This window comes from Protopterus annectens, chromosome 6.part0 (genome assembly GCF_019279795.1).
Source record: "Protopterus annectens isolate FY-2018-M chromosome 6.part0, PAN1.0, whole genome shotgun sequence".
NCBI classification, from domain to species: domain Eukaryota; kingdom Metazoa; phylum Chordata; order Ceratodontiformes; family Protopteridae; genus Protopterus; species Protopterus annectens.
In genome coordinates this window covers 594,636,899-594,662,879 of record NC_056737.1, presented here as the reverse complement: position 1 = coordinate 594,662,879, position 25,981 = coordinate 594,636,899, and the positions used below count along the sequence as shown (strand labels likewise).

At 41.6% G+C, this 25,981-nt stretch overlaps 1 protein-coding gene across 1 annotated transcript in view; it reads right to left on the bottom strand.

Moving 5' to 3' along the window:
* TPP1 (tripeptidyl peptidase 1) overlaps window positions 1-25,981 on the bottom strand; it is a 1,081,063-nt gene that overhangs the window by 255,136 nt on the left and 799,946 nt on the right. Inside the window, exon 10 of the mRNA XM_044074266.1 lies at window positions 8,376-8,496. Coding sequence (XP_043930201.1) covers window positions 8,376-8,496 — 121 coding nt within the window. The remainder of the gene's footprint in view (window positions 1-8,375; window positions 8,497-25,981) is intronic.

Below are 25,981 nucleotides of genomic sequence, written 5' to 3'. Positions count from 1 at the left end.
GGCAGTAAATTTTTATGGTGTCAAGTTGCCAGCCCAGCGGCCAACCTTCAAAGAAGGCACACCCACACATGCTCGCACCTACCTGCATGTCTTTTAGATTCACTCAATTGCGCATAGGACATGTAGACTCCGCACAAATGGCGCTCCAGTCAAGAATCAAACAGGAGAACCTCTTGCTGTGAGGTGACAATGCTAACTGCTGTGCCACCGCAGCTGTGTTCCTGACATTATCAGGATTAATTGACCATCTAAGACTGACAGCAATATCTCACAGGGTAAACTACAAATTTAACTGTATCTCTGATATTTCATGCAGGTGGAGATGAATCCCTCTGCAAAGTATATGAAGAGTTGAGCTTAAAAAAAAGTAAGCTTCCCCTTCCTTTTATTCCAATGCAAGAAAACAAAAGTTTTAAAAAAGTACAAGCCGATTTCTGGCACCTACACAATACTGGAACCACACTGTAGGGAGAAAAGAAACCTAAGGACTGAGTTAAACTGTAGGACAGGGCGGAGTTTTCCTTTAAGCTTCTGACATATTACGTGAAGATTATCAACTACAGGTGAAACAAGATGACCCGATGCTTCCTTGTTATAAATACTCACACAGTAATCTCATCTAATAGTGAAACTTTGTTTCATCCCAGGTTAACTATTTTCTTCACTTACTTAGCACTAAAAGGTATAAACAGGTTATTTAATTGGCTGTTTGTCTGCAACACTGTTTCATTCATTTGCAACACTGTAACTCCTTTGCTCCCCATATCATTACTACCAGAGCAGGGGCAGACAGATCTCATCATTACTTTCTGTTTTGATCATTATGACCCACATTAACTGCTGTTGGTTGTTCTGTATGAGAAATTACTTGTATTTGAGCACTAACAGCTTAATCTGTGTTTTTAGACATCGTAGATATTCCCGAGTACTGCTGACACTTGGCAGTTGCAGTTTGTAAACCTGTTTTTAAATCTGTGCTTGCATAAACACAATATTTTAATAATGATATTATGCCTTTAGGAGCAGGAAGATCATTGGTAGCACAAGCAGAAATACCATTTAAATTTCTTGAGTGAAGTCTTGCATTTAGACGTTCTATTTTGGCCAAGCTTTCTCACTGTTCTTCACCTGGAAGTGTTTATTCTCATATTCGTCCTACTCTGTGGGGGGGGGGGGGTTGTTATTTACACTTAACTTTAGAAAGTACAGCAATATACTTCAGTGCAATCAATTCAAGTCTCTCCTTCTTGGAATAAACAGTTTTCCTGCACGGTGGTGGCCTCGAAAGTGCTGGGGCACATCCTAAGTTTTATCACACAAACTGATGCACAGATAAACATAACTAAACACACACACATACAAGCACACAAGAAAAGTACAGTTGTGTACCTACCATAAATGTAGATGTTTGAGTGTATTCACTGTTGCAGTCATTACACTTGGGTTATCCTGCTGGCAGGCTACCAGCAGTCGGCCAGAATTCCAAAGTCTAGGTCCGGCGTCGGTTGCTGTCGCCTCTTCCCTGACATCAGTGTGCCAGGGGTATAAAAGATGCAGCCGATGCCATTTTCTTCAGTTTTTCTTGCCCCAGATGTCAGGTGCCCCCAAATAGGTAGGCTGAAAAAATTATGCCAAAAAGCATGCATGTACTAAAATAAACATTTCCTTCATCTACAAGCAAATACACCACATAGGTTGTATAGAATAGAGAAGTACAGAAGAGTCCCGGCAAAGAAAAAAGGGGGATGGTGGGTGGGTAACCTGGACTGCAACAGTGAATACACTCGAACATCTACATTTATGGTAAGTACACAACTGTACTATGTTCATCATGTTTCACTGTTGCAGTCATTACACTTGGGTTGAATCCCAAAGCTGAGGTTGGGTGGCTGGGCCTAAATAGGATTAGGAGAGGGTACCAGGCCCTGCAGAACTGCAGTGGCAAAGCCTGCTCTGGATTTAGAGTAGAGAGGTAAGTGGTAGTGCTTGTTGAAAGTGTGCACTGAACTCCAGGTTGCAGCCTCTAAAATGTCTTTGGTTGGTACTCCTCTAAGGAAGGCTGCTGAAGTGGCTGCTGCTCTGGTAGAATGTGGCCTAATGCCCTTAGGCACTGATTTGCCATGTTGTGAATAGCAGAAGCGAATGCAGTGTCCTATCCATTTTGAAATAGTCTGCTTTGAGATAGGCTTTCCTTGTGATCCTGCAGCATAAGCTACAAACAGTTGCTCAGTTTTTCTGAAAGCTTTTGTTTTGTCCAAGTAGAATCGTAGCTGTCTGTGTATGTCCAAAGCGTGCAGAAGTCTATCCCCTTTATTCTGGGGATTTGGATAGAATGTTGGCAAATGAATGGTTTGATTAAAAGCCACACTGGATACTACCTTTGGCATAAATGTTGGGTTTGTCCTTAGAGAGACCCTGTCCTGATGAAAAATAATGAAAGGTTCCACTGCCATTAATGCCTGTAACTCTGAGACTCTTCTTGCTGAAGTTATTGCTAGGAACAGAGCAGTTTTAAATTATAAGAATTTTATATCAGCTGTATTGACTGGCTCAAAAGGAGGCAGTGTGAGTTTTTCTAAAACAAAATTGAGGTCCCAAGTAGGTATTGGTGCTCTCCTTGGGGGTCTTATGTTTTTTGCCCCTCTGAGGTACTGTCTTAGTAGTGGATGAGAGAAAATAGGAGGTTCCGTATTGTAATGAGCTGAAATGGCAGAGGCATGGATCTTAATCGATGAGAAGGATAGGCCTTTGTCCAGAATCTCAGTTAGGTATTGTAAAATCTGAGGTATATTTGGAACAAGTGGTTCGAGTCCTTGTGCCTGGTTCCAAGCACAGAATCTCTTCTATTTTTCTCCATAAAATTTCCTAGTGCTGGGTCTCCTGGCTTCTAAAATGACATCCATAACAGCTTTAGAGAGAGGTATAGTTTGAGTGGCTATATTATCTGCCATGCAGCCAGATTTAAGGTTCTGAGTTGACTGTGCAGAATCCAATTGTTTTGTTGAGTCAGAAGATGAGGAATTTGAGGTAAAGGCCAGGCTGGGCCTTGAGACAAGCTCTTTAGGATTGGGTACCAGTGCTGGCGTGGCCAGTCTGGGGCAATCAGGATCATTTTTGGCTTCTCTTGTCTGACTTTTAGGAACACCTTGGGAAGAAGAGGCAGTGGAGGAAAGGCATAAACTGTCAGGGTTTTCCAGCTGAATGATAGGGCATCCACTTTCCATGCTTGTGAGTGATAGGTTCTTGTGCAGAATCTCTGAAGTTGGCAGTTGTGAGGGGATGCAAAAAGATCTATGTCTGGGCGTCCCCATTTCCTTGTTATCATGCTGAAGACCTGTGGATTTAGTTTCCATTCGTGAGGATCCATGAGATTTCTGCTTAGTTCATCTGCCAGTGTATTTTTCATTCCTGGCAGGAATTGTGCCTGCAGATGTACTTGATAGGTCAGTGCTGTGTTCCACAAAGCCATGGCTTGCCTGCAGAGGGGGTAGGAATGTGTGCCTCTTTGCTTGTTTATGTACCACATAACTGTGGTATAATCGTCTTTAGTAATAGTTGTCCTGGATGTAGTAGATCCTTGAAGGGTGTCAGGGCATTCTGTACAGCTAGCATCTCTTTTTGATTGATATGAAGATGCATTTGCTCCTTGGGCCACGTGTCCTGAATACATTTTCCTGCCATGTGTGTCCCCCAGGCATAATCCGATGCATCTGTTGTTATTGTCTGCCTGGCTGTGGGTAAGGTGAAAGGCTGTCCCTTGTTGTGGTGACAGGCCAGTGCCCACCATCGAAACTCCTGTTGCAGGCAGGGAATTAGAGTTATAAGTGTTTCCAGGCTGTGGCAATGTTGAGTCCAAACACTTTTAGATACCATTGTAGTTTCCTCATATGCAGTCTTGCATATGGAATTAGTAGAATGCAGGATGCCATGAAGCCCAGGGCCTGCAGAATTTTTCTTGCAGGGAGCTGGGTCTTTGTTGCCATCATTTGAAAGTAATGAGTCAGTTGCCTTTGCTTGTCTGGTGTGAGATAAGCCATCTGGGCAGTTGTATTTAAGCTTGCACCCAGGAATATTATCTCTTGAGAGGACACTAGTTTTGATTTATTTTCATTTACTGTGTACCCTAGGCAAACTAGTAATCTTTTTACAAACGCCAGATGCTTTAGTAGAATGTCCTTGCTCTCTGCTTGAAAAAGGCAGTCATCCAAGTCGGGATATATTTGAATTCCTTTTTGTCTGCAAAATGCAATTACTGGTGCCAGGCATTTTGTGAAGACCCTGGGTGCAGTAGATAAGCCAAAGGGCAGTGCAGAAAATTGGTAATGCATTGAGCCAGCTATGAATCTGAGGTATCTTCTGCAAGATTGTCTGATTGGGACATGCAGGTATGCCTCCTTGAGGTCCAAAGTAACTAGCCAAGCCTCCTTGCCCAGCATGGGTAGAAGTTGCTGCAGTGTTAACATTTTGAATTTTGGAACATCCGGAAAGTATTTAGGATTGACAGGTCCAGTATTGGTCTCCAGGCTTTGTCCTTTCTGGGTACCAGGAAAAGTCTTGAGTAAAATCCTTGTCCCTGTTCTTGCTGTGGTACTCTTTGAATAGCTCTCATGTCCATGAGAGCAGAAATTTGTTTTTGTGCCTCTGCCCATTGGTTTTGTGGCAGGTCCGGCATACCTTTTGATTTTGGAAGGGTGTGAAAGTGGAACCTGTAACCCTGAGAAACAATATTCAGTACCCATTTGTCCTGGGTGATCATGTGCCAATTATGTGAGAAAAATGCTAGCTTTCCCCCTAAGGGTGAAGGCCAGTTTCTGCTAAACCTAGGTGGTTGAACCTGTAAGAAATCCTTTACTGTCTGCATTGATTTTGCTTTATCCTCCATTTTCTTTAACACCTCTACTGCCTTAACACCAAACAAAGTATCATGCTGTAGTGGAGCATCCAATAATTTTACTTTAACATGTTCAGGTAAACTTTGTTCTTTCAACCAAGCATGCCTTTGAATGACAGAGCCTGTAACTGCGGCTCTCCAAGAAGCCTCTAATGAATCAAAACCAAATTGCAGAGTATGCTTTCCCACTTGTTCAGCTGCATGCAATAAATCCTGCATTTCCTTATTGTCAGGACATTCTGAGTTTGTAAGCATTTTCTGTTTTAACAAAGATATGAGGTACTGTTGATATTTAAGCATGTGAAACTGGTAGTTTAAAGCCCTTACAGCTAAAGTAGCAGAAGTGCAAACTTTTTTCCCCCATCTGTCCAGAGCTCTAGAATCCCTATCAGTGGGAACAGGGTATTTTGCAGTGGAAGCCTTTACCCCTTTGGGACCCTGAGAAATTGTTTCTGGGTCAGCAGCAGGGTTTTTATAAAGACATTTATGAGAGTCTGGGACCCTGTAGTACCTGTCTGGCTTGACTGGTGCAGGGGTAAAGAATCAGGAGACAGACTGGATTCAGAGAAAACATCATCAACTATATCAAGCACAGGGGGGATAGCCAGGGGCCTGTGCTGAGGCAATAAAAGAAAGTCTCTGAGCCTTTTCTTGGATTCTGAATAATCCTGTCTCTCCCAATGGAAATGCTCCCTCATGGTGTGCAAGGTTTCCCCAAAAGAATAATCCTCAGGCAGAGAGGCTGAAGGTATAGATTCTTCTGCATCAGAGTCCTCGTAGGTAGGGAGAGAATATCCCTGATCTGAGGAGGAATCAGAGGAAATAGAAACCTGGTCAGAGGAGTCATAGTCAGTGTCTTGCCTAGGCCTTTTATCAGGAGGGGGATGGGAACCCCTGATCAAAGTAATTAGGTCCTCGGCCATTTTAAGCATCTGTTTCTCTGGCATGAATGACTGTCCAGGAGAGTGCTGTACTTGTTTCCTTGTCTTTAATGGCATTTTTGACTTTACCTTGGCTGCTGTAGTGGACATAATAGTAAGCCGTGAAGGTCTGAAAACACCCTCAGAAGCTCCGGACCCATCTGAGGGAATAGTTTCCGCAGGCCCAATACCTTGAGTTTCCAGAGGCCTAGGTGTCTCCACATGGGAGTCGGACACGGCCTGTGGCTCTGAGGTAGCGGGTGTCAGGGGCTGCGAACACGCCTCACTGAGAACCGACGACTGGCCTGGAAGAGGCTTCGTCGTCGGTTTTGGACCTCGGATGCCTGTCCTTTTCCTTGTCTTTACGTTTTTTATGAATTCCGGTCATTGGTTGTTCCGACGGCATTATGTAGTTAAACCTTCAGCCAAAGTAATGTAAAGCAAAATCAAACCGACGCTTAATAGTGCGTTTGTTGAATCTAGCACAAAACCGACAGCTAGTAACATCGTGGTCAGGGCCTAGGCAAGGAATACAGTAAGAGTGAAAATCCTTATGAGGTATTTGCTTCCCACAAGAAATACAATTGTTAACTTTTACTGACATTGGTCTGGAGCAAGAAAAAGTTTTCCCAATGGGGTACTTAGCTTTATTAAAGACTTTCGAAAATCTCAGGAGTCGGCCGACTGGCACTTGCAAACTGCTTTTGCTTCGGGCACCGCGTGGCAAGAAAGACTGAAGAAAATGGCGTCGGCTGCATATGTTATACCCCTGGTGCACTGATATCAGGGAAGAGGCGACAGCAACCGATGCTGGACCTAGACTTTGGAATTCTGGCTGACTGCGGGTAGCCTGCCAGCAGGATAACCCAAGTGTAATGACTGCAACAGTGAAACACAATGAACATCCAGTCATTACCATTAGGTTTCAAAGTGGAACGATGGAAAACAGTTTTCTTGCATTTAGTAAAACCAGTCTGCATTTGAAAAGACTACTTTCAGTGAGTACAGTCTGTTGAAGTGACATTTACAGAAGATCACATTACCAACTACAGCGCTCCTGTAAGCCTACTTCTACCACCTGCAGATGGCAGCAAAATCAAGGATTACTCAGTCTTTGGCAAGGTACGTAAAAAAGGAAATAGTTTTCTGGCAAGCTGTCTTACAGTTGTTGAGATACGGTAGAAAAAACAGAAAATGGGTTAACATTCTTAACGTAACTCGTCTAGGATGTTCTTCCAGCTACAACTCTGTGTAAGCAGCTGGATTATAAATGAACAAATGTATATCAAAGATTTAGATCAGTACCCTTACTATAATGGAACAACCAAGCAATGCTACACAGCAGGACATATATATACCTAAATGTGTGTGTGTGTGTGTGTGTGGGGGGGGGGGGGCAGGTGTTCAGCTCCAAAAATAGTAACTATCCCACTGGCTCCCAATGTTTCTTTTAAGCAGATGAAAAAAAATCACACAGCTGCACTTAATGAGAAATAATCAACTCAACAGTAACACTTGGCCAACCAAAATAAAAAAATGTGATAAAGGAAGAGGCGTAATGCATAATTATGCTCACTAGACTAAAACAACCATCAAACACCTGGATAGATGGTGTAGATGGATAAAAACATGACCAAGATCCAGATAACCCAAGTCTGATTACTGGCTTGTGTGTTGGAGAAGCCAAGCAGGGGAGGGTTGGAATCAGTGGCTTATGATGGCCCACCATACTAGGGGAACAAAAATGGTGATATGGCCTCTGGCTGCGGTCCACAGCCACGACGTTAAGGCTTCAGGAGCTAATACAGCACAGACCAGGAATATAGGCTTGGCTTATCATATTGGTGATGCTAGTTCTTGATTGGTGTGCTGGTGCAAATGCACACATGCACAGAAGAACACAGTAGGCCCTTTATGGTTATGTGAGTGCTCCCATCAGCCACCTGGGGGGGATAGGGTTTACATGAAAAACACCCCCATAGTCTACACCTGGGGTGATGTGGCTTTTATGAATGGAGGGTGCCATAATAATTCCCTAGCTCTCAGACAATTAGGATTTGTCTGGAAACATGGATGGTGGGGGGGGGTATTAAAGCCACAACCTCAGACATTTGGGATGACAGCACCCCAACCCTTGTCAGCATAAATGAACAGCCATAGACAATGGCAAAAGCAATTCCATGGCAGCCTGGGTGATTGTCTTTTTTTTTAAATGGCTTTTGCCCCGGTACATGTCGTAGCCTTTTGAAAAGAGGAACAAATAAGTGCAAGACCAGCTGGAGAGGAGATGATGGTTGGCAAGCATGGAGGGAAAAACAGACAGAAAAACTGTGTCAAAAAGAGAAATGTCAATATTTCAAGCAGTATATGTAACTGTTAGTGAAATGTTAATAAACTGCACAATTTATATTTTAATGTGAATTTAAAACCTAAAAGTGAATAATAGTTGTAGTTCAAATTACAATTTGTTCCAAAAGTAAATGTAACAATTCAGTCAGGCTACTTCTACGCATTTGAAAACTAATCTTATGACAGTATCTAAGGAACCAGTGAAATGCACTTACTTGATAATCTGGACTAGGAAACACATTGCTGAATCCACCTCCACTAATAAAGTCTACAACCTCATAAGAAATTGTGAATGGATTCTTAAAGGATGTTCCTCCCACGGTTGTTACGTAAGGGCTTTGAATAAGAAACAAAAGTAAAGTAAAAGTTTTTTTTTTTAATTTATCAATTATCTTACTTTAAACAATCTTTAAGCTACAGGATCACTTACAGAGGCACTATGTCAGATTCATACTAAAAGAGGGACTCCCATTTATAGACATGTCTAAAAGAAGTGGATAAAACTAACTTGGAACCCCTGGAGACCTAAATCACCCTTAACAATTTAAACTATTACATCATTGCTAGCTACAGATCCCAAGCAATGTCCCACAAAGATCATAGAAATTACCTTAACACCACTGAAGTATTATCAAACCAAATACCTTCTTGCTAAAAACTTTAATTACTCAAGCACTGATTGGCACACTTACATCTCTAAAAAATAGTTATGCTCATCATTTCTTATAATATGTAATACCAATGCACTGGAGACTCTTTTTGGAATGGTCCTTACCAACCTAGCTCCCACTGTACCCCACCCCACATCTGGTTAAATCTGATCACAAACTGGTCATCTTCTCTGTCATGCATTTTACTACTACCCAATCGACAAATAAGACGATCTTTAGAGATTGCTCCAGGACAAACCTACTTTAGCTTGTAGAAGATGTATGTAAAATTCCCAATTATCCATTGCAAATAGTCCCAACAGAGACACATTCACCTTTGACCTTTATCAGCACCTAAACAGCTACATAGAAAAGTTAATACCAATCTGTCCTAAATACAATGGTAAATTCAGGAATAAACCTCTCTAGTGGAACTCCCATATAAATAAACTGTATACCAAAGATGAAAAATAATGAAAAGTTGCGAGAAATTCTCATCTCACTACCTCAAGACCACAATGAAACATGCCAGCAAGTAACTTAAGAGCACTAATAGAAAATGTAAAGTAGAATACAAATTTAAGGTTGCCTTAGACACCAAAATTAAACTACAAATCTTTCTTCAGCTAAGTCATAAAAATTAAGAAATAATATCAGGCAATGGGAGCCCTTCATTTGTTCGAAATTTCAAATGTACGAAACTCATATGGCCGACACCATATGAGCGAACGTTTGAAAGGCTGACAAATGATAGCGGAGATCCCGCTACAGTGTGGGACTGGGACATTCCCCTTTCCTGCACTGTAGTGCGATCTCGGAGTGAGAATATTTAAGTAACAGAGGGGTGGGGGGTGCAGGGGGGCTTATCCCCCTGCATAACACAGTTTTACTGTGTTTACAGGTAGGCAAATGGTGGTATTTCAGGATGTTGGTCTTTCAGAATGTCGATCATATGGTGTCGGCCATATGAAAGTTGGCATTCTGAACGGTCGACATTCTGAAGTAGACCCCAGACAATGCACTGAGATAATCCATAATATCACACATTCTAATCCCAAGGATATTGCCAATATATTACCAGGTAAAATTAGTGCTAACCATGTCATCTACCCACACTCTTACTTCTACTATCCCTGAAAATTTAGTTTCTACTGAAATCACCCAAGGACAAGTCTTAGAAACCTTGTCAAAGACTAAAAATAATGCTTCCATGGGACCAGGCAACATACCAGGCTGCACTCCCATCAGTGCTTAGTATGCATTGTTCAAGCCTCTGCTTAAACTGTTCAACCTCAGCCCATCTACGAGATTCTTGTCTGACAGTTGGAGAATATCCTCTGTGACTCACCTACATAATTGTGGGCCTTCTACACACCCAGGTAATTACAGAATCATCAGTCTCACCAACCTTATATGCAAAGCTATGGAATGTCTCACAGCAGATCTCATTCATGCAGACATAGGCAATTTAATTAAACTGGATCTCACTCAGATTGGTTTTATAAATGGCAAGTCCTTTCTAAACCTAATAATCATCTTTGAAAAGGTTAGAAAGACTGCAGACAGATGTCAGTCTGTGCACACTGCTTATCTTGACCTGTCCAGGGCTTCTGATACTATTCGCTATGATGTAATTTTCTGGAAAATTAGACAAACTTAAAGTAAAGCCATATGTTGTCACCTGGACTACATATCGTCTATCCCACAGATTCCAGGTTGTGAAAATAGCTGTAGAATGTGAAATTGTAACAAGCCACGGGGATCCATGCTAGGCCCTTTCCTGTTGGCATTTATTTTGCAAACATCCAGGTCAACATCCCAGAGTGTGGCTTGCCAGGTTTGCTGATGACTGCAACCCTTGTACTGTTATCTGCCCATTCACTGATACTAAACAGCTCCAGCAAGGGCTGGAATATGCACATACCTGGTTTGCTGAAAACAGTCACATGTTAAATACAAAAAGGAACAGTGTAACAGCATTTGGCATAAAAAGCTACTTCGACCTTATATGTTATAAATAGTATTCCTCTTCAGGCAGAAATGGTCATAACAGACCTGGGTACCTATGTGGACAACTTTCTCTGATTCTATTAGCAAGTTTTCACCATAGTCAGGAAATTGTTTTATCTTGCCCAGTTAATTACTAAGTGAATATCTTCAAGAGCCAAAGAAGTCATCCTACAGCTGCATTCTTCCCTTATCAGACCCATCATCAACTACAATACCCCCTTCGGTATGTACAAATCCACGCATATTGCTCAATTAGAAAGGACGCAAAGATTACTAACCAAGAAAAAGAAGGTCTTAAATCCTTCAAATATCCTGAAAGATTGCAATGACTCTACTTATAGTCAGTAGTCTACCACCTTATCCAAGGTGACCTTTGTGTTACATTTGTGAGCCATGAAAACCCAGTCCTATTTGACCTCTTATTTATTCACAAAACTAGTGCCTCCAAGGACCTAAATCTACACCATGCCATAAATAAGCCTTCCTGGAAGGACAGGTTCCTAATACAGCATATTCCCAGTCTGTGGAATAAGCTGGTACTACAGGTCAAAGTGCTATTTTGGCTACCTTTAAGACTAGTCTTGATGTCTCAATGGGTAAACACAAATTTACAACAGGGTTATCATGTAAGATGCTGCTCAGTTCGGGGAGTAAGCAGTATTAAATGCTTGACAAAGGTGGCAGGAACTTTTAAGTTTGTCTACTTAAAGGCTCAAATGTTTATATGGTGAGACATTTTACAGTCCCTGTGATTGCTTGCCTAGTATTATTCCTATGTTCCCAATAATTATGTCAATATAAAGAATGAGCTAGTGCTTCAAGTTTATGTTTGCAATACATCTGCAGTTCCTGGCTAGGATGTCTTCTGTGAGATGTCTCTATGCCCTCCTTCCCTGAGACTGCACGGGCTCTCACCAGAGTTTATGACTTCCACTCAGCCAAGGGTACGCCAATAGGTAGACTGATAATTCTCCCAAATTTCCTATGGGTGTTTGTGCAACTGAGAGTGTGTGTGAAGTGAATGTGTGTGTGAGTGTATCCTGTAATGGACTGGTTAGCTGCCTTTCTTCAACTGCTTGGTGGGATAGGCTCTACTACAGGCATGAACCAAATAAAGTATCAGAAAATGAATGAAATTTATTAAAGAACATTTCTCAATAGTACATTTAAGTAGAGAGCAATTCAGATTTTCTCATTACTCACTGATGTCAGGAGGAAAAATCATTTGAATATGGCACAAGTACAACCTATCTGTTCAGCTAGAAGGTATCCAATATGTGCTTTGAAAAAGGACTGATTTATGAGGTCAAACATGGGCAATGAACAATGAAGAAACTTACACATTAATGCTATAAAAAGTTCACCCTGTGATTACTGGAACATTAAGTAGTCTGTACGATTTAAGACAAGCAGAAATAAGGGCAACAAAAAGGGATAATGTAAATGCATAATTGATAAATTAAATATGTGGGAGCAGATTGTGAAACCACAGGAATATATCATTTAAAGTAACTTAAAAATTACAAGGAATTGGCCAAGAAGGCTCCATAAGTCTTGAGAAAGTGTATACTACCATGCCAGAATTGTAAGCACTGGTATTGGGCTATTAGACAACGAGAGCTATGAAGTAAATAAAAGACTAAAATACAGGCCTTGGGGGGAAAAATATGTGTACCATGCTTCAGGACTGCACAGTGATTGTCTGCAACATTTTATGTGTTGTATGACTTACATTTGTATGTATAATAAACTGAAGTTCTTGTTAAAAAAGGAGAAAGACAAATAAATACCCTTTAGATAAACTGATTCCTCCCACTAGATAAATACTGAACAGCTGTTATGCATATCATAGGTAGTATATATATTACTTGTATATCATTTAGTGTTCAGTTATTGTGCTTACACCCAGAAAATACAACAGATATTGCCCAGCACATTAGATGTAACTATATACAATGGAAACTGCCATGCCCATATGCTCTGATGTCAGATCATACTTGTTCTTGCTAATTGAGTAACTGGTTAAATAAAGCATTCTCCCTGTCTTTGCAGACTACAGTACCATGTTCAATTAACTGTATGGGCATTTCAGGGACCAGGTGGGGGTGGATGAGCTTGAGCAGCTAATCCTGGCTTGCTCATCTCCAGTACTGATGCTACCACAGACTGCAGTACAGATGACACCTAGCAGTGTTTGGGTGTATCATTCACCTGTACTGGTCACACTGGTTTCTGTTGCACTGGACAGGGACGTTCCTGCTGAACCGAGCAATAGAAGGTTGAAGTGGGAGGATGCACAACTCCTTCCCTGACCAAGTAGTCATGGAGGAGGTTACTTATGAGATCAGCTAGCTGTCATGCCCCTATCATCTGTCTCTTGTGACTAGGGGAAATGATGGCCTGATAAAGCTTCCTGGCCAGGAATGAGTGGATTTTGGTGTGTTCTTACATATCCAGGGATGCCCAGCTGCCACTCCTGGAGAATAAATGGCAGGGTGAGTGCAGATACTTGAGCCATCAGGTAGAGTCCTTTAGAGGTCTGGAAAGCAATAAAAAATAAAGCATTTTTATACTTCTTCACACTGTCTTTGGTAATCCTTCAAACAGAATTGAGACAAAACTGAGAATGTAAGAGTCATAGGATCATAGGAGATTACTAGGCTATCAAACTGGAGGTCATTTCAAGCCTAGTCGTTTCATCCCAATGTAATAACATAGAAATGTTAGTTAATACCTAAAACTGCATTTAGTAATGACTGCCCATGTCCAAGAGGGTTGTCGGTGCTATTCCCGATAAGAATTTACAGTGCCTCATCCACTCATCCAGGCTCCTCTTAAACAGTGTCATAGACGTGCTCTATTTCACATGAATAGGCAGCCTATTCCAAAGACAAGACAGTCGCAGGGAGAGAAATCAGTCCCTTCAGCATGTCTTATTTAAGTCACATGCCATATTTAGGTCCCCTGGAATGGAGAACCCTAGTCCCGTTTGATTTACAGATATGCAGGAAGTTCATAAGGTTAGGATCTGAAATTGTTCTGTAAACCAGGCATAAGCCTCCCCTAAGAAGTCTGTACAGTACAGAGTATAGTAACAGGAATCTTAGTCGGTCTGTGTCTGGCACATGCTGGAGTCCTTTGATCTTCTTAGAAACCTATGAGGTCTGTCACATTACTGCAAGACCTTTGTACGGTACATGCCGAATGGGGTGTTACACTCAATTATGGGCCAGATTAGTGCTGAGTATACAGGGGTTATAACCTCTTTTGTTCTCGAGGCGATGCCTTTACTAATCAAGAGTGCTATGTAAAAAGCCTTCCTTGCAACAGTAGACACATGGTGGTCGAAGTTAAAGTAACAGTCAACTTGTAATCCCAGGTCTCCTACCACTTTGTTGGTACTTAGGGTACTGTTATTGATTTGATAGGGTGAGGGGACACTGTTTGTGCTGAAGGGAATGATGATGCATTTCTTTACATTCAATTTGAGGCTGTAACTAAGACACCAGTCATTGGTTAGCGTAAAACCCTCCTGGAGTATACTGACATCATTTGGAGATTCAATAATTGCACCCAGTTTGCAGTCGACTGCACACTTGGTCAGCCACAACCCTTTAGTTTTGACCTGAACGTCTGAGAAGTATATACCAAACAGAAGGGGGCCCAGCAATGACCCCTGTGGCACCCCACTGGTAACAGGTCTGCTGGTTTATGTGGAGTCACAAACTTTGATAGTATGTGTCCGGTTTGTGAGCCAGTTGGCAATCCATCTTACAATAAAGGGATTTACATTCAGTTTGCTAAGTTTATCTGTAATGCCTGAGTGTGGGATTGTGTCGAATGCCTTTGCCAAGTCGAGGTATGCCATGTACACAGATTTGCTCTCATCAATAGCCCTGGTCACATTTTCGAAAAAATCCACCAGATTTAACAGGCAGGATCTGCCCTTGACAAAGCCGAATTGGGTAGGATCCAGGGTTTGTAGGTCACCTACATCTTTATTTATGAGGTCCATTATGATACGTTCCATGGCTTTGCAGATGAAGCTGGTAAGGCTTATGGGTCTGTAATTTCCTGGGTCTGTTGGTAGGCCACCTTTGTGTAGGGGAGTAACTGTTGCTGTTCTCCATTCTGCAGGAACAAAGCCTGTGTTTAGACTATGACTGAAAAGGATACTTAATGGTGATGCTAGTTCATGTTTTAGCCTGTTTAGAAGACAGCCTGGGATGCTGTCTGGTCCTATAGAGGTTGTGTTTTATGCATTGGACAAGGCTTTGATGACCTGTTCTTCAGATATGTGGGGTGGGGGAAGGTTTATGATAGGTTTGGAGGGGATAAAGAGTGACATTTTCACCTAACCTATCTGTTAGCAGGTTTGCTATCTCTTGTGGGGTCAGTGTGTGTGATACCGTTGGTCACTAGTGTTGCACATGCTTATACCCTACCTCTTAGGCTATGTAAGTAGCTGTAAAAGGCCTTATGGTTATCCTTGGCTGTGCTTGCTAAGTTTTTCTCAAAGAAGCCCTTACAGGATTTGACAAGCTGTCTTATTTGCCAGTTGAGGATGAGGAGGGTGCTTTTCCATTGTTGGGGTCTCGCCTTTGTTTTCTTGGACAGCAACTTTTTGCGTTTATTCTAAACTTAGTTGATGCTGGATGTCCACCATGATAGCTAATTTTTACTTGGGTGTCTGGGTTTGATTCTTTCTGGTACAGCTGAGTCTACACACTTATGCAAGTAATTATACCGGGCTGTAGTATAAGCTAAGGTGTACTTACCACTTCCAGCTGGGGGTGGGGCTCAGAATGCAGTTATACCTTCACCTAGGAGGGTACAGTTTGCCTTGGTGAAGTTTTTTAGTCTGATTTCACCCATTGTGAGTTCTAGTGTTAGTGTCAGCTTGAAGATGACTGACTTGTGTGTGGTCAGATTTAACTAATGAGGGTCCGACAGTTGCTGCGGTAGTGCATTTATGTGATATGTTAAGTGGTGACCTGATCTAGTATGTTTGTTCCTGTTGTCAGGATACAAACAATGTGTAACAGGGCATTTGAATTAACAAAGTCAAGGAATTTTTGCACTAGTGAGTTAGGGCTAGCATAGGTTTCGCAGATGATGGTGGGATAATTGAAATCCCCCATATTCGGAGTGTTTGGTAATAGTTGGATTGTCTCCAGTTTGGTCAAGTAACTGGCTATTACTTGAATGGGGTCTCCCCCCCCCCATAACCTGAACTTGGACTAACTCCATGGAAATGTCCAGTCTAGCAGAGTTAGGTAGAATGTCTCAGACTGATCATGGAGTATCTGGATAGTCTGCGTTTAACATTAAAAAGATGATGATGGTGTAGAGTCTAATACTGGGTTATATCTAACATGTATATATGATGTGGGCTAGGAACAGGTGAAAAGGTTGAGAAAGCAGAGAATAAGGAAGCAACCAAAAAGGTTAAAAAGACAGTGAGGGCAGTAAACCTGCAGCTTTCAAGGGAGTTGAAAGAAGGGATCAAGAAGGGGAAAGAGCTTTTTTAAGTATACTTATGGAAAGCAGGAAAAGAAGGACAAACCTAGTCAGCCTGAATAAATATAGGAGAGAAATCATGGAAGTTTGTGAACAGGCAAAGGTACTGAATGAATATCCAGTTTCAGTTTTCACAAAGCAGTGTCTGCTTGAAAAAAACTGAAGTGGAGTGGAGATAGAAGCTGAAATACATAAAGGCAGACAGTGAATAGGCTACCATAATAGAGTACAAGGCACAAGAATGGAACAGATTGCCTCCTAGAATCTTCAGGAACTTGGTTAAAATTCTGAAGGAGAGCTTCAGCAGATCACTAACTGGTGGAGACATTCCTAAGGAGTGAATCTTGGAAAAGTGGTGCTCTTGTATAAGAAGGGAGCAGGAAAATTCCAAGAACAAACATGCTTGCTAGTCTAACAACAGTAGCAAGGAAGGATATGGATAAAGGATTAGAAAAAGTATGGTTGTTTTCCAGTCTCAAGGACAACAATCAACATGAGTTCATGGCAACAATAAGGCATTAGTTGAATCTGTTCTGGACTTGGATTGGCATACAGCAAAACTCCAAAGAGAAGAACCAAAAGACACGGTTTACCTCGACTTCAAAAAGTCTATCCCTTGGTTCTTTGCAGGCAGCTTCTAGGAAAACTGCGGGTAAGGACAGAGACTGAAGAAATAGAATAAGGAGAGTTAGTAGGACTGAAGGGGTTAGTTATGAGGCCAGTGTTGTTTATTATGGTCATTACAGACATAGCTGAAAAAAAGAGAACAAAATCAAACGGTCTCTTTGTGGGTAGATCAAAGTTAAATGTAGCAGTGCAGGACAGGAGTAATACTATACAGATGGACTTGAAAAGGCTAATCAAGTGGAAAGAAAAATGTCAGTTACAGTTCAGAACAAATGCAAAGTATTACATTTGGGTGACAGCTTATCTAATCTTTACATTAAATATATGACATAGTTTGAGGAAATGATAGAACAACCTTATTGGTTTGTATTTCATTTTGGCTAATATATAATTTAATTATGGTTGCCTACCTCACAGTAATTTAACTCTGGTGCATTTCTAAAGTGCTTTACTTGTAACTACGGTTTGATCGTATGAAATTTACAATCTGAATCTATGTACCTTAGCTATTTTTACAGTAACATTTGAAATGTCTGAACTGCTAGAATGAAGACTGAATGGCCAAAAGAAGGACTTACATATACCAAGTCTGAAATGCCATTTCTCAGAATATTCCCTTTTCTCACAGATACAGCGATCTTGGAATTGGTATATATAAGTTTGGGGGGTATGGAGGGCTTGCCCTCCTCCTGCAAAATGCAGTTTTAAAGAAAAGAGCGATTTTCGAAATCGCTCTTCTCCATGTTTTTAGTCTTTTTTTCAGCTTTTTAGCACTCAGCATTCCGAGTGCTGACATTTCAATAGGCAGCCATTTTTTGTGCTACCTTGGCTGTCTTTTCATTGTACTTACTCTTCATATGTAATGGAGAGGAAGGTAGGAGGATGGGATATAGACAGACCGTAAGGCCAAACAATCCCAGGCCCAGGCCTCCCCTGAAAATGGGCTCTGTCCCAGTCAGACTTTCCTAGTAAACAAATGTTTATTTATTTATTGACATTTGTTGACCGGAAAAGTCCACTGGATCAAAGACCCATTTTCAGTGAAAGACCGGGGGGGGGGGGGCAAATCATAATATAACAAGAAAAAAACATGACTTCACAGATAGACGTTGAACTATTACATACAACAGACAGAAATATTATTTAGAGTATTGACACACATCAATTTCAAGTTAATACATAGAATATAGACACACATCAGTTTCAAGTTAATACATAGAATATAGACACACATCAATTCCAAGGTTACGCAACAAATGGTGCAAGGTCAAAGGATACAATGAAAATATACTCAGCCTATGTCATCATATTTGATTTAACAATTGTTAAATAAATAAATAAAATAAATATGTATGAGTTGCTGCACTGGTGTAGCCCAGGTCATGGCTGAAAAGGGTCTTGGGATCAATCCACCAACATGGTTAACAAATGTCTAAAAATAAATGCATACAACATCCTTGATGTGAGGTATAACTGATGGCAAAAGAGCAGGAAACATATCTATGAGTGAGAGTTTATTACATATGGCTTGGCCACCAGAAACTGGATGAGAGGAATGAGACACCAGGATTACTGGCCTCAAACAGATGCCCTATGCAAACCGTCTCAAAAAACTACAGCTTTACTCCATCGCACATCGCCTACTCAGGGGCGATCTCTGCCTAACATACAAAGCTATGTCAAACCCAGAGCTGTTGGACATGCTCCACTTAAAGAAATCCCAATCCCTCCGAGCTACATGCTCTAGGGACCTTAACCTTGTCACCACAATAAACAGAACATGCTGGAGGGATAGATTCCTGTCCCAGAGACTTCCCATACTCTGGAACAGACTACCTATCTATGTCAAACAGAGCTCCTCATTAGCACTCTTCAAGAAAAATCTTGATGATTGGATGGGAAATGGGAAATTCACCCCGGGGATCACTTCTGTGGCTCTGCTCGACAGGGGCATAGGAAAATAATTTTCTTGGGTGGCAAAAGCCAGGGTACATTTTTTGGCTAGGCTTGTATGGGCCCTAGGGCCGATAGCCTAGTACCTACCTATGAACCTATACAGTACCATTATTAGAGTGGGGTGAGGTGGGGTGAAGGTGGTGGCTGCTCTGAGGATAAGATGCTAACAGCACAACTGTCAGGGCCAAAAAGCTGCCAATTGGGCACAAGTGCACTACTAAGATTCATTTAAGCAAATGCAGATAACATTGTGCTTCTTAAATAAATGCATTATGTGGCAAGGAGCTTGGTGCTTGTATAAGCTATTTGTTGTTCAGTTCAACTGTCTTTCATTATCTTCAATAATCTCAGAAGACTGTTTTTATAGTCCTCAACTTCAGGCTGGGGGGCAAATATTATGGGAAGTGTCCTTTGGAGAACAAACTAGTAGCAAAGAAATTATGTTGATTTTCTACATACAAGCCACAATTAGGCTACCCCTAGAGTATTATTTGCAGGTCTGGAGTTAGTAAAAGGAGAGAGACAGGGATATCAGGCTGCTGAAATGAGTTCTGTGAAATGCCACCAGAAGTGTGTACTGGACAGAGGGGAATGTATGACAACAGACTGCAGCTGGACATATTCTGATATGGATCATAAGATCAAACTTGCGAGATGTAAAGGAGTCACCATCAACAGGAAGGCTAGGAGGATGGGATATAGACAAACTGTAAAGCCAAACTAATTTCTGAATATGCAAAAGTACTTCTTCACAATGAAGATTCTGAACCCTCAAAACCAACAACTAACAAGGGTGGAGCTAATGTAATCCAGTGTGAGATTCAAAACAGTAACACATATTGAGAAAAGCTTCTTCTGACATCTCAAAGCAGATAAACTCGTAACACACAACCCTGGACCAAAGACATTAATTCACAAAATCCAGAAGCTGTTAATGGTGAAATCAGGAACTTGGTTACATTCATTCCACTGCACAAAAAGTATATATAACCAACAGACTGAATACTAACTACAGCAATACATTCAGACATTCTATTTTGGCATCTCACCCTTGCTACTGTATTACTATAACTCCAAATTCACACACTATTACAGAAAATTAATACTTGGTTTTCTGGGAAAGCCACATATTTGTCTTTCTCTAAGGTTATGCTTAAGCAATATTCTATAACTGTGTGTGTGGGTAGATCAGAATTTACCCACAGTTGGTGCAGTTTGATCACAAGGGTGAAAAAGCCCATATGATTAAACCAAGCCAACCATGTGTAAATCCTGATATATTCACAAACAGGAATGGATTATTGCTTTTATAGAATTACATTATTTAAGAAAGAAATTGCTTATCTTTCTTAAATAATGTCTTTGTATAATGGCACTTCAGTCTTCTTTCATGTTCTTCCCTGTTTCCTGATGTGTTCCCATATTTGCAAAGTACATCAGTGCATTGCAGGAGAAGCAAAAGAGAATCTCCATTGCTGTTTTCTTTTCATTTTTTTTTAATCTTTCAAGAGATAGGATTTTACAAGGGACTGCAAAGAAATATGAATAAAATCAGGTATGTTTCTGTCTTTAGTTTTGCAGAACATACCTGCCTTTTTTGTATTTTGCTGCTCCTCCAACATATACCAAATGAAAATCTGGCTGCTTAATGGTACTTCAGCAACTGGACTTTTTTCTGTTGGTATAAGCTCGATTTACAATGGGCAACTCGACACTGTAAAACTCCACTGCCAATCATTAGCAGACAGGTGATCTGCTGTGGCGACCCCTAACCGGGAAAAGCTGAAAGAAAAAGAAGAAGACGACTCTGGCTGGGCTGTCCAATCAGTATGCTAATTTTTGAATAGCAATGACCAGTCATTGTATAAAATGCAAAAAGGTCTGTTCCCTGCAAAAATAATCCAGTAAACTACCCATAAAATAATTATATCCCTCATTAATTTAGAATGCAGTTTTATTTAAGTGGATCTGAGACATTTGCCTTTGGAACTATTATCTGGTTTCTTCACATATGCATTATAACATAAACTTTATACTTCAACCTCCTTATTTTGCTTGAGGACTCACAATACTATTCTATAATAAGCTTGACTGCAACCTGCCTATTTGTCTTCTAAAAATTACAATCACACTTTTAATGTGAAGCTGAGCATCCTTCCTTAATTCCCATTTATATCATTCTTAAAGGCACGTTCATTATTTTCTGCAAGTATTATCCTTTGTGTGTCCTGTAGAACATGGGTTTTATTCCATTACTCAAATACCTTTGTTATTCTAGTACTCTAAAATATTATAGGTGCATAGGTAAGTAGTAGGATAAAGGCCCTGAAGCCAGTGCAAGCCTAGCCCAATAGTGTTCCCAGTCATCTGGCTTACCAGACATTAGTTCCCTGTGCCCCTATCTAGCAATGCGATTGACGTGATCCCCGAGGTGAATTTCCTATTTCCCATCCACTCATCAAGATTTCTCTTGAAGAGGGCCAGTGGGGTGCTCTGCTTGACATGAATGGGGAGTTTGTTCCAGAGTATTAGAAGTCTCTGGGTTAAGAAACTATCCCTCCAGCAGGTTCTGTTTAATGTGGTGATAAGGTTGAGGTTTATGGAACAAGTAGCATGGAGAGACTGGGATTTTTCAGATGAAGCATGTTTAGCCAAACTGAGTCAGACATAGCTCTGTATGTCAAGCAGAGATCGCCTCTGAGTAGGCGATATGAGTCGGAGTAAAGTTTAAGGTTTTTAAGTCTATCTGCAAAAGGCACGTGTTTGAATCCTAAGATCCTCTTTGTGAGTAACTTCTGTGGCCTTTCCAGTTGTTGGAGGTGTCTAGTGAGGTACATGCCAAATGGGGCATTGTACTCTATAATGGGTCTGATGAGGGTCAAGTAGAGAGAGATGATGACTTCTTTTTTCTTGGATAAGAACCCTTTTGTGATGAGATGTCCCATGTAGAAGGGCTTCCTAACTACAGTGGTGAAGTGGTTGTCGAAGGAGAGATTGGTATCTACCTGTGTCTCTAGATCCCTTATAACACCTTCAGAGTTAAGTGGGTTCCCTTCGATATGGTAGTTTGTGGGCACCATCTTTTTCCAGAAGGGAATGATGATGCATTTTCTGGTGTTGAGCCTAAGGCCATGGTTTTGGCATCAGTCGTTGGTTTTCATTAGGCCTTTTTGTAGGATGTCCACATCAGCTTTAGAATCAATAATATCTCCCAGTTTGCAGTCATCCGCAAATTTGGTTAATCAGAGTCCCTTGGTGTTGACTTGAACTTCAGAGAAGTAGATATCAAACAAGAGAGGACCCAGAACTGATCCCTGTGGGACTCCACTTGTAACTGCCTGGTAGTCAGATTTGGAGTCAGCTACTTTCACCGTGTGGGTTCTGTCAGTGAGCCAGTTGGCAACCCATCTAGTGATGTACGGGTTAATGCCCAGATTCGTGAGCCAATCAATGACTCCAGAGTGTGGGATGGTGTCAAAGGCTTTGGGTAGATCGAGGTAGGCTGTGTGGGCAGTCTTGCCTTCATCCACCTCTCTGGTGACAGCTTCGAAGAAATCTATCAGATTGAGCAGACATGATCTGCCTTTCACAAACCCAAACTGCGTGGTGTCCAGGGTTTGAAGGTTTTCTATATCCTTATTTATAAGTTCTGTAATAACATCAATGAAAGACAAACTGAAAATATGTCTCTGTACAAGTGAAAGTTCAAAGTTAAATATACAAAAAAGCACTTGCAAGTTGTTGCCATAAATACAGGCTTTAAGCGCTTTCGGCCATGAAAATGGCCTTCATCAGAAAACTGATGAAGGCCATTTTCATGGCCGAAACAGCTTAAAGCCTGTATTTGTGTCAATAAAGGAAGTTTTCTTTGGGATTCACCACTTGGCAGCTTTGGATTTTATTGCAACACCTTGCAAGTGGTGTTTTGTATATCCGTAATATGTTCCATAGCTTTACAGATCAGGCTCGTCAAGCCGATAGGGCAGTAGTTCCCAGGGTCAGTAGGCGCACCCCCTTTGTGGAGAGGTATGATGGTAGCAGTGCGCCATTTAGTGTGGACAAAGCCAGAACTGAGGCTGTAGTTGAACAGGGTACTCAAGTGTGGTGCTAGTTCTTTTTGTAGATCAGGTAGGACACAACCCGGTATATTATCTGGCCCCATGGAAGCTGTATTCTTAGCTTTGGTCAGTGCAGTTTCTACCTGTGCAGTCGTGATAATAGGGAGTTGATATTCCTCGGGTATGTGGATGGGCTCTTTGGGGGGTGAGGGGGGAGTAAAGTTTGTACTAAACCTGTCTGCCAAGATATTGGCAATATCAGTTGGTTCAGTATAAGTGGTGCCATTGTGCTGTAGCTCACAGCAAATCTGTGTATTATTATGCAAATTCTTGACATAATTAAAGAATGCTTTGTGGTTGTCCTTAGTATCAGTAGCAATTTTCCTTTCATAACTAGCTTTGGTGGATTTGATGAGGGATCTCAGTTTTTTACTGAGTTTCCAAGGGAATGTTTCCAGTCATCGGACTTTACCCTTTTCTGCAACAGTTTTTTTTTTCCTTCTGTTGTAGAGTTTGTTAATGGCAGGGTTCCACCAGATTGTCTTCCTTTTTTTAGAGGAGAGCGTCTTGGTTCTATTTGGTATGGCCCTAGCTATGCAATTGCATAAGTGCTCATACATTGCCTTGCTGTATGATTCAGCAGCAATATTCCCATTCCCCATTTCTATGGATGACATGAAGTTTGCCACTTCTGTCCTTAGAAGCTCAGAATTTGCTCTGTAGAAGTTTTCACTGTGGTTTCCACTTTTGGGGGTGGGGTGGGATTTGGATATCAATGGTGATTAACTTGTGGTCAGATCTGACCAGTGAGAGGTTTATCAATGGCGTAGAGCAGCTGTCCGCCATGTTTGTAATGACTAGGTCAAGAATGCTGTTTCCCCTAGTGGGGGTGAGGATGAGTTGGTCCAAGGCATTAGAGTTGATGAATTCCAGGAAACGTTGGGCAAAAGAGTTGGAGCAGGAGCAGTTGTTCCAACTAATGGAGGGGTAGTTAAAGTCTCCCAGAATAAGGGTATTAAGCTGGACCTTGATGTTTTCCAGAGTGTCCAGCAATGCAGAGTGGGACTCCTGGGACAATGTGGGAGATCTGTAGCAGGCTACAACATGGACTGCAGTTTTTTCCAGTGATAACTGTACCAGAAGTATTTCTGATGCTTTATGTTGGGCAACAAGTCTGGAGGTGTGTATATCTTTTATGAAGATGGATACACCTCCACTTTTGGGGGTTTGGTCATCAAATCCCTTAAGGCTATGGCTCAGATTTGGGGGCCGAAAGGTGTGATATGCATTGTAACCTGGTACCACAGGGGTGCTCTCAGGAGCCTTGAACCAGGTCTCTGTTACTGCACAGATGATGATGTTCTCCAGTTTGAGGAGTGACTTGAGCGAGTGGATTTTGAGGTTTAGACTTCTAGCATTGAGTGGCATAACTCTTAGGATGCGTTTACTAGCAGATTTTATGGTGGTAAATTTGTCTTCAGGGCATTGCCTAAAAAAGGCACTATGGGGGGGCAAGGGCCTTGGCCAGTATCCAGAATCTCAGGGGTGACGGATTCAGGCCGTCCCTGGCAAAGCATCAAGGTCTGTCGATCATGTCATCCCAAGCAGACAGATACTGGATCCCCTTTGAAGACACCAGAAACTAAGCCAATTGTTGAAGTCAATCATTTTCTGCTTGTACTGTGGTATCATTCTTGGTGACGGTCGGATGCTACTCAAGGCTAGGGTCATACCTTCCTGGGCTACAAGATCAGTGAGCTCCTCCATGTCTCTTTTTATGTAGTCCAGGGAGGTACATCTTAGGTCATTCACACCAACATTTACGATGACGGAGTCATATTTGTACTTGCTGTGGAGAGACCCAAGTGCATGCGTTATGTGGCGAATCCTGGCACCCAACAGGCAGCTGACTGTGTCTTTCTCCTTATTCAGCCTAGTAAGTGGGACATCAGCATGCCTTACAATTGAGTCACCTATGACTAATGTGTTTGGTACATTGTTCTGCCTTAGGGGCTTAGCTTGAGTGGCACAACTTTGTGAGGGCTATCTGTCTTGTGGGTTATGCTTGGATAGGATGGTTGTTTGCATTTGTGCCTTGGAAGTCTGTTGTTTGGGCAGATTTTCTGAAAAAGCCTCTGTGGAAGTGGCCCTGTGTTTTGTGTTGCTATGTGATAGTGGTAGTGTGCTAACAGGGGGAGCTATGTGTTGCCTGTGATGTGATCTGTGTATGTTGACCTTCTTCTCCTGACTAGCTGACCCAGTCCTGGATTGAGAGAGTGAAGCCTCAAGTTTGGCTATGTACTTGCATCTCTCACAAGTGGATGTGTTTGGAGGTAGGAGGAGAGGGTTGTGTGTGTACATGAGGCAATTGCTGCATTGCCTCAGGATGCCCAGGTTCACCAGGTTAACGGGAGAAAGCATCGGAAACTGACCTTTGGACATGCCTGGAAAAGTGATCAGCTTTTTAAATACTGAGTTATTTATGCTTAGATTAAGTACTGAAGCTTTTTGTTTCCTTTATGGAAAGTGAGTGCTAATGGCAGTGGGAGAACTTGCACTAAATGCTACAAGACGTTCTGAACAAGTGCAGGACTTAAGGTCTAATTTGACTCCTCAGAGGTAAACGTTTACAAGGTCTAAGGGAAAATTTGAAGAGCAGACTTTAAGGCACTGGTAATGGTTTTGCCTTAGCTAAGCAGCGCTGTGAGTCACGCAAACACACTTTTTTTAAACAGAAAGATGAAAGGGATAGAAATAGCCCAAAATGGACAATAAAAATACAATTTCTGAGCTGAAACCACTCCTTTAGTGACAGATAGGCTGCTAAGAGCTTACCACTCCCACTGACAAGCAGAGAAGCTTCCCTCTATCTCAATAAGGTCTGGGCAACACAGAAACCTCAATACAGTCCTGAGATCAGAAAATCTGAAATCTGGACTATTCTAGTTACAAAAAGGTGGGAAACGAGCAAGGAGATATTATTTTTTTTCAAAAATACAA